We start from the raw sequence: 10,142 nt of genomic DNA on the forward strand, positions 1-10,142 counted from the left end.
ACTAAATTATTATTCCACTAAAACCCGTTTACATACTCATAGCCTTTAAATTCACAATTATGCCCATAAATAGAAGCCAAAGAAAGCCATAAAAGAGTAGGATCCAAAAGGATTTAATGGCAATGGTATTTAATGACCATTCATTCTAAAATCAAACCTTCAGTTTTAAATATCTGACAATTACTGCAGTGAAAGCTCGCATTGCATACTTATGCGGTACATGGCACATTTTTTCTGTTGCACAACTAAATACGCCTCAAATGAAAAATACATTCGACACATAATACAAATAATGAAAACAAAAAAACAATAGTAGCCCTAATAACATAGGTGAAAAAGCTATAGGCTATATACCGTATAATAATGCCATATCAGGGGTACATTAACCCATTGCAAAAAAAGGAAAAACAAGGAAATAGAAACACCCCGAACCTCCAAGGCGAACCATTATGCTCTTGCCCCGGAATAATGAGCCGCACTGACACTGTTACTGATGTAGCAGCTTTATCTTGCCAATAGGTGTGCTCCAAAAATTCTTAATTTCAATCTTCATGAATCCCGGCAACGTAAGAGCTCAAGATGATCTAATATGATAAAACCCAGTTGTAACACTGCTTTAGTATTCATACATAAAAAGTGACAAACATAATGTGCTGCTACAAATGCTAAAGAAGCAGGAGTTTCAGTTATTAGTAGTACGCAATCAAGTGGATACTCCTTCAAACATATACAGTAAGAAAACTCATTCTTAAATAACGCATGCAACTAAATGCTATTACTTTATTGCAGAAACTCCAATGTAGTCGAATAGCAAGGAAGGAAAGCATTAGGCTCATGCTTAATATGAAGTATGTGACACATAAGCCAGTGCCTAAGTGTCTTGTTCATTAAGAAATATGAAGTCCAAATCCAACCATCTGGTGATCAAACTCATATGGGCTGAGGCTGCTCCTATAAAGTGTCCTTCATTTTGAATAATGAAATCAAGGTGATATAACCTTCAGAGAATGTCAAAGCGTGCAAGCTAAGATGGGCTGAATGCCCTGTTCTTTTCATTATGTATCCGTATGTTCTTAGCCAATAATCTTAACAAGAGTTTGTATTTCAGGCTGGAATAATGAAAAGTGTTGTGTGCATTGTGTCAAAAAGGAACCTCCCCTGAAATCCAAAACAAGCCTTTGGTTTGGATCGTGTGGCATGCATTGATGCGTAGTTACTTAATAATGGCTTAAATAGAGCCGTTAAGGGGTTTGTTTTTGTCTAAAGCAAGAAAATACACTTCAGGTAATCCAAAAATGTCTAGTACGGTGACATTATGCCTCTAGAGGTTGTATGAGTATTTACAAAATGATGTAGCCTATGTACACACACTCAGCAGACACTTTAATGCAAATATCCTCCAAAAAGCGAATCATGTGGCTGAAACACAATAAATGAAATATGCAGACATAGTGCAGAGGTTTTGGTTCCACTGTGTAGAAATTGCAGCACTATTTATACACAGTCCCCCATCAAGAAAAAAATGTCATTGTCCCAAACATTATGGAACTCACTGCACATCACTGGATGCAAGTTCTGCCCAGAGGGTGGTGCATAAATCCATTAGCAACACTTACTGTCCCACACCCGGTGAAATCCAGTGGGAGACTATGGATCGATCTCCGTCAGTTTGTTTGTTCGTCACACAGTAGCATTATGTGTCTGCCACAAAGCCATTATAACCTATAAATGTCAGACAAATAAGAATTTGGCTCAGTCTTGGTTTGATCTACATCTAGCAGGTACCTTTTTCAGTTCTGAGTCTCAGTTACACAGGTGGCAGGTAAGTCATTTATTTTGTATTTATTTTTTAGATATTTATTTTATTTTTAACTATGTTAACTTACATCGTTCTGGCTGGCTTCACCACTAAAGCTTACTGTTTGTAACATTAACTTAGCTAACTAACCATCTTGCTTCTTGCATTCATTTGATAGCTACCAACATAGTTATATTTCACGAACACACTGTATTATAGAAGCACGATGTGCTGTGTGCAACCATATTTAGCCTGCTATAAATTAACTTTATCAGTTCACAAAGTCACAATCAGCTAGTTAACTAGGTAGCTGAATGCAGTTTTTACTGTAAATGCAGAATTTTCTTGGATATTGTACATTAGCCTAGCTTATAATATAGCGAGGACAATAAAATGTTTCATGTGCCACTAGTGAGCATTTCTGATTTCATTATATTTTCATAAAAAGGAAACAACAGCTTTGTCTTAATCAAAAGATTGACAGCTGGTTTCACTTTTATTAGGCTAATTGGAAAAGTAAGAAAATAGCCATCTAAGCTGCAGCAGCTCCAGTGAAGTGGATTTCATTTGCATTAAAAATAATATTAAAATATATAGAAGCACCAAACCAGTGATAACACAATATACCTATCCTTAAATGCAAACTGCATAGTTTTATTATCAATATGTTATGGGTATATGTATTTATAATTTGTACTTTGGTTCTTGGCTACCATAGTTATCTTGCATATGAAACAGCTATCTGAGAATGTTGTTAGCACTATAGCTCATATTAATCAGACGAATGCATTTAGCAGAAGGTCCTATCCAGAGCGACTTACTGTACATTGTAAGTTGCTCTGGATAGGACCCTCTGCTAAATGAAGCAAATGTTAGCTAGCCACGAAGTAACCTACTACAAGATAAGCTGATGTTCCATTTATTTGGTTTTGGTTTTTTGTTTTTTTTTTAGCAATTGGATTGTAGCTCTTTTTTAGTGATTGGATTGTAGATCCCAATATGATGAATTATGCAGCTGATTTTGCCAGGTTCTGCAATCTCCTACATGCCCTTCGCCAACAGCAGATGCTGCTGTTCCACATTTTTGAGAACAATGTCGTGCAATTTTAACTAACTACTTCAAATTAGTCTACTGTTTACCCAGAAGCTCAGCTTACCTGTATTCATAATACCAATGTTAGGCATCAAGAAATTGTCCTCCACCCAATGAAATCAGAGGTGGTGACACAGCATCATCCATGGGGGACAACATGTTTACGGTGTGCTTATTTCCAATGTGGTTCTCTAGAGTTTACAGAGAATTGTGCGATAAACACAAACATCCAGTGACAACAGCTCTGTGAGCCAAAACGCCTTGTTAATGACAGACGTCAGTAAAGACTCAACAGATGCATTCAAGCTAAAAGGAAGGTCACAAATGCTTGAATAATGGCTGTTTACATGAGTGGAGTGCAGAAGGGCATCTCTGAATGCCCAGCACATCAAACCTTAAATTAGGTGGGCTACAGCAACAGAAGACCAAGGTTTCACTACGTCGGCTAAGAATAAAAAGATGAGGCTACAGTGGGTACATGATCACCAAAACTGGACAATTTAAGATTGGATAAATGTTGCCTGGACTAACGCATCTCAATTTCTGCAGTGGCATGCATATGGTTGGATTAGAATTTAGCATAAATAGTCAATGGACCTATCATACTTTGTGTCAACAGTGCAGGCTAGTACTGGTGCTATAATGTGGGGAATGTTTTCTTGGCACACGTTAGGCCCCTTAATACCAATTGAGCATCATTTGAATGCCACAGCATACCTAAGCATTGTTGCTGACCATGTGCATCCTTTTATAGCTACAGACTACCCTTCTTCAAACAGGTACTTCCAGCAGGATAATGTGCCATGTCATAAACACAGGATCATCTCAAGCTGGTTCCATGAACATGACAGTGACGTCAGTTAACTCCAATGGCCTGTACAGTCCCTTGATCTCAATCCAATAGAGCCCTTTTGGGATGAGATGGAATACGAGGCTTGCAGCATGAATGTGTGGCAGAAAAATCTGCAGGAACTGTATGATGGTATTGAGTCAGCATGGACCAAAATCCCTAAGGAATGATTTCAGCCCCTTGTTGAATCCATACCGCAAAGAATTCAGGTTGTTTTGGAAATAAAAGGGGGTCCTACCCAGTATTAGATGGATGTATCTTAAAAGTGGCCACTGAGTGTCCAAGTAAGAGTACTATATTATATGTGTACATATAAATTTAATCTTATTTCAGTTTGAACTGTTTCATGGCACATGCAACTGACACAGCTGCTCTCAAGGAAGGAAGAACTGGAATTATAGAAAAAATTATATTTATGTTTATACTTACATATAATGAATCTATTCATTTGTTCAACCACTGTAAACATAATCTCACATACATAAACATATCTATCACCAATTATTTCAAAAGCAAAGCGTATCCACTGGCATGGCTGGTGTTAGTCCCTACCGACAGCCAGAAAATTAAAAACATGTTTACTCACAATTTATCTTCAGGAATTTTGTAGACACTACATTTGGAGGGGATTCCTTTTTAAAACAACACTGTACCTGAATGAACTATTTTGAGAGCATGCCAGCCAACTGCTTTCTCTTGAAGTTTGTGGATCGAGACTGTTTGAGAGCGTCTGTAAGGGGGGGGTAGGATAGCTGGAGTGAAGTCATTATACTGAGGAACAGGAAAAGGTGGTGCTAACACTTTTCATGCTTCAGTTTCTGCAGAAACATAAATAAGAAGGGTGATAACCAGCTCGGCCTGCGACAGTATGACACTTCTGGAGAGCAAGAATGAAAATGGAACACTTAATGGCACAGCCAGCTGTCACAAAAAGGAAGGCTTGGTATGTCTGGGGCTCTGTGAGAACTCTTAGATAGCATACACACTCTGGCTGCTGAAAGAGCACTGCATGAACTAAAGCAAAGGGTCTTTACACAAATGTTGATATCTCTTACTGCGGGATAATTAGCTTAAGTCTGTACAACAAAAATGCAATCACCACAGCCTGCAGCTGTTCCGTTTGACAGACCCTCCCCCCAACCCCAACTCTGACCAAGTTCCTGTTTTATAATATTGAATTCTTTTAAAACACACAAAATGTACATAGCCGAAAGGCATAAAAACTATAATCTCTGATCACATTTCTCAAAAAACATTCGGCGCATTTGTTAAGCGGAATGTAAAGCACGTTGGCTGATGGTTTGAGTCAGCTTGAAAGGTTTGTCATATTGCTGGAAAACAGTTCAAAGGATTGTGAAGGCTACATTATGTGTGCTAGAGAGGAATGAGAACAAAGTCATGTCTTCACCAAATGCACAAAGAATCTGTTGTTCTGCAATATGGCTGCGGTAAATGAGAACCAACTCTCAATAGCAGTAAGGCAATACATTATCCTCTCTACATTAACAAACAGAGCGTTGTTGTAGTTCAGGGTCACTTTTATCCTGCCCAGGTTTTGGTTTTCTGTTATTCGTACTAAGGTAGAGGCCACAGGGAGCCCATTTTTCTCCCTGAAGGACAATAGAGTTTGTAGCTATGATTATCTAGTTCTATTTTCTATATTTAGCCCAACAAAAGCCAAGCACAAATAAAGCATCTCAACATGAACCTCTCATTAAATATCGGTAACATTGCACATTGGTATCTTCGACAAACAGTGCATGGTCTGTGCTGTCTGGCTCTGAATTTCATGAACAGCCCTGCTTGGCTCTCTTTCAATGGTCTGTCTAACGGTTTGATTGTAATCTGCATTTTGATTGTGACAATCTGAAAGAGATGTACAGCATAGCCCTCAGAAAGAGGAGTGCGAGGAAGACGGAAGAGCCTCACGGCTATGACCACAGCTGCAGCCACTATATTTAGCAATACGGAAGAAGGGGCGCACACTTCCCTCTTCATTTCTCAAAACTCACAAACAGAATTATTATTATTTGTCCATAATGGCTCACTTCCCATTCTTGCAGACACACCACATTCTCATCGTACGCATTCCCACTTTCTGCTAAGTCATTTGGAAACTGTAAGACCTTAGGTATCTACCACACTCTTTCCATGTTCACCATTGCGGGCAGTAAAATCTCTTCAGGGTTTCTTCAGTTAAAATTGACCAGGTAGGTCATAGGTACTGACCACTGAAATATTTTTACTACTACTTTTACTACTTTTTTGCCCTTTTCCACCCAATTTGGAATTCCCAATATTGTATGTATATGAGAAGCACGTGATGTTTGCAAGGTGGTCTTGTTCAGATGTGAGTCGGAGGAAGATTCTTCAACTGTGGCAAACACTACATAATACTACTACTACTACTTCTACTACTACTAATAATAATAATAATTATTATTATTATTATTATTATACTTATTATTAATTATTCTTAAATCCATGTTTATTATTACTATATGTACATGTATGTTTTTTTTATTTTTTTTATGATTAACTATATTGCAGGTTCAATCAATGCTAAAATGCAGTTACTCCTGAAAACTATTTAATTAATCTAGCTCAATGTGTACAACAGTGTAGTAGATACAGTGCTACCATGGAATTGTCCTACAGTGACTTCAGGCTTACATTGCAGTAGATAGCGTAGATTTCACACTGTATAGATTTCTCCCAGCTCCTTCTTCGGTAATAATAAATGAAAACGTATTTTGACTGGCTTCAACATGATTCATTTTATCTATCCCATTCAAAACAGCTGGAAAATGTTTCGCTGCACACTTCACATTAATTAACCTTTACATTCATTCAATTCTGCTCACAGTTGCATACAACAAGCCTGTGTGTGACTAGCTGCCAATGTACAGATGGTTTACATGGTTAAATAAAAACATAAACAGGCTGAATGTGAATGCCTGTAAAGAAATGTCAGAAACAAATTGCATGTTGCAGTTTGGACAACGTACATTTCAAGTGCAAATCCAAACTGAATAAAATTACTTTTCTTGTCTCTTGGTTCCAATGTCAGATTTGCAAACATTCTGGCCCATGAGAACATTACTTTTAACTACAATAACAATGGAAGATAATTGGCGATTTTGCAGCATTTTCCTTAATCCTTGCAACCAAAACATACCCACACAGTGCATCTACACAGCCAAGATTAAATTAGAAATAAATCCAGCCTCTTTCCTCTAGTCATCTATTACTCTGGTATTTAAATTTATCCTGATTGTGTTCGCAATACATTAACCAGGGATGATATAAACACTCAGAATGAGCCCCACTGAAAAGTATACAAAGGCATCGTAGCCAAGGCAAGCCTTTCTTTACAGCAAAGGCTGTAAAGCTTGAATAGTCTGACTGCATTTTCATTATTGACAAACTGAAGGACTCATTGACCACCATTCAGTTTGCATTTACTGTGGCTGCTAGTGTCACCAGGCCCTCAGGGACAGAATATCCACACTATTAGATTAATATATTGTCAACATATTTAGCCGTGTGTTCAAAACCTGTTTTCCTAACCTTTCCCTTGGGTCACCATTTTTGGCTGTTCTTGTTTTGAATTTGTTCTACTTAAGTAAATCAGGTGCTACACATGCAGTTGTTGCAGTACAGTACAATCTGATGAAAAACATGTTTTAACATTTTTTTAAAAATGCCAAGTTACTCACACATACAAAGCACTGTCTATAAGTTATTCATTCAAGCTGGCAGAATCAAGGCCTGACATTGTTGATATCACAAGTATGCCAAGTTACAAGAAACAATATTGGCTATCTTACCTCACACAACTTGATCAAGCTGTATTCCACAGCAATGCTACTCAATGAGGCAAGGTTGTAATAGAGAGCTTTTCTGATTGCTGCAGTTAATTTTGAACCTGTTGCAAATTATCAGCTGCTGCTCAAGCTCACTTAAGATTTTGACACTTCTGCCTCCCAGTTTCAACCCACTGGATGAGGTTATTCAGACTCTTTCCATGTTGCTCAATGAGAGACACCTATTTCTCCAAACTGTTAATGTCACCAGCCATAGCTGCCGAATGCATTTAATGCACCAGTGCTGAGCATAATGTCTATCTCTATCTTCACAAACCTTGTATAAACCCCATGTATTTTGAATGGAACTCAACTGCAGAACATCAAGTTTCTCATCTGGTCTTGTCTGGCTCACATGTACAGTAAATGGCACAGGTTCCTCAATTTGCTCTTAAAACAGTTCCTCAGCAAGTGCAACACAAAGGCTAGTGACCAACACCAGATCCACATCATATAATCAGTGAATATCATTCATCAGTGAATGCAGGAGTGTTGAGATGACTGCCTAAACTAAACTATTCACTGTCTTTATGTCATCAGGCAGGGATTACTTTGTCTACCCAATGAAGAGCAATACATAGCAAAAGATTGGTAATATTCTTGGACAAGACACGTTAATGGAAATGCACACTTTCAGTAAATGTTCAGTGTACAATTATTTTACAATAATTATTACAGTGTACAATAATTATTTTATATGAGTATTTGAGCAGAGTTTTGTTACCATGATTTGACTACTATAAATGCTGTCAGATTTGATTTTATACTTGGAATCTGTTATCTACAGGATCTAAAATGTTTGGGTTTTCAAATGGTTGTTTAGGGCACATATCGGTCTTACTGGAGACTTATGATATGCATTTCATTGCTCCCTAGCTTCCGAGCTAGCAGCTACTATGAACATAAATCAAGGGTAGCATAATGAGCCATGTTACCTAGCAGTGCACATCACTGTTAATACACTGCTAATACGCAGAACACTAGGCCGGTAGAAAAATTAATTTGGAACAGATTAAATTCTCACAGCCACTGTCCAGAGCCCACTATGGTCCATTTCAAACACAGTCTGTGAGTCACTCAGGCCAGCCATCTTGGTGTGTACTTTTGGTACATAGAACCTATTATGCAGCTTTATAAACCACAGCAGACGTGTGCAGTAGACTAGCAGTACACCAGTAATGGTAACCATCTGAGCTCAGAAGGGTCACTGTAACGAGATTAAGCAGGACAACAACTAAGCACCTTAACTAAATAAAGCAGCCTGGTTCCAGCTGCATTGAGTTGTTATCACCAGAACAAGAGAACAATCTAACATGTGACAACAGCTTGTGGCAATTAACGTATAGAGCAGTCCCTTTAAAACAAACAATTTTACCACATCATTCAACAAATATCTAAATAACTGCAGATTTACAGAATTCATGGCAGGATTAATTCTGAAGTAAAATCTACCCCTGTGGCTGTGTTGTGCTATTACAGTACTGAGTTCTGATGGAATTAAAAATACTTAAAACTCCCAGTAATGTCTAAAAAATGAATACATAAATAAATCAAATCTACAGTGCTGTGCTTTGAGACAGTAGCCTACTGGTTACACTAAACAAAAGCACATACTTCAACCTTAATTAGCATGTATGCCACTCATGACGCGACTGAGTTTATATCGATAGGCTAGTTTTAAACAACGATATATGAGCAGTATTATCACAGTATTACGAAGCAGGCCATTAAATCCAGTAACCACTGGTATCTCTTAAAATCGAAATGCATGACAATATAGGTAGAAGGTATATTAATATTTTGCATGTTACGATGGTTACCGTTATTTTACATCGTTTCTAACCGAAACGTACGTGCAGCAGTTTATCACTCCGATTGCGCTCAAATGAAAGTAACTTCGGTTTTGCCTCAACTTCCTCAAGGGGTAGCTTACATGTGGTTGTTTTACCTGTTATGAAGACAACTTTCCTTTCAACAATCAACAACGGAAATCATTTTCGTAAAAATAATTCAAAAGAAATTAACTGAAAAGAAGTCGCCAGTAGCCTATCAGATGTCGACTGTCCGGGCAGATCACCTGCGCATCTGGCTTCAAGTTTCCGCACACTCACAGTACTGACTGAGGTAGAGCAGGGCGTGGAGATTTTAGGAAGGCACAGCGGTTCAGAGGGTGTCACCGACAGTTTAAGACAGACAAGCCATACAATGCAAAAAGTAATGCACACTACAAGGCCACTTGGGGAAAAGAGCAATGATGAAATATCAACAAAAAACAAATCACTAATTAGAATGTCTTGAATGTATAATGTAATTACTGAAAGGTACTGACCTAAGCTCCGTCCGAAGAAAAAGGTTACCTTTCAAGTATAAATGACAAGGCGCTGCAGGTACAGGGAATTAAAAAAAACACTTCTCCCGTCATTTTTAAAGAGTAGTTGATAGCAAGTCAGTAAGCCATACTTGTTTCCAATATGCCTACCTGTAAAATTTCAGCCAATAATCATGTAAAATCAGTTATCTACAATAATGATGGAG

The 10,142-nt window shown here is 38.0% G+C and overlaps 1 protein-coding gene across 5 annotated transcripts in view; it reads right to left on the bottom strand.

Moving 5' to 3' along the window:
- The window catches only part of LOC118221253 (caspase recruitment domain-containing protein 11-like), a 36,961-nt gene extending 27,237 nt beyond the window's left edge, over positions 1-9,724 (bottom strand). For 2 of the 5 annotated variants that reach the window (XM_035406143.1, XM_035406142.1), the window contains exon 1: positions 9,556-9,724. Coding sequence is in view for 2 of the 5 variants with exons in the window: in XM_035406139.1 (XP_035262030.1) it covers positions 9,685-9,692 (8 nt within the window). In the remaining 3 variants the exon portion in view is untranslated. Of the gene's footprint in view, positions 1-4,327; positions 6,136-9,555 lie in introns of those variants that run through there. The other 3 variants (XM_035406139.1, XM_035406138.1, XM_035406144.1) reach the window with 2 other exon arrangements.
- Between the last annotated feature and the right edge of the window lie 418 nt (positions 9,725-10,142).

Source organism: Anguilla anguilla, chromosome 2, assembly GCF_013347855.1.
Source record: "Anguilla anguilla isolate fAngAng1 chromosome 2, fAngAng1.pri, whole genome shotgun sequence".
NCBI lineage: Eukaryota > Metazoa > Chordata > Actinopteri > Anguilliformes > Anguillidae > Anguilla > Anguilla anguilla.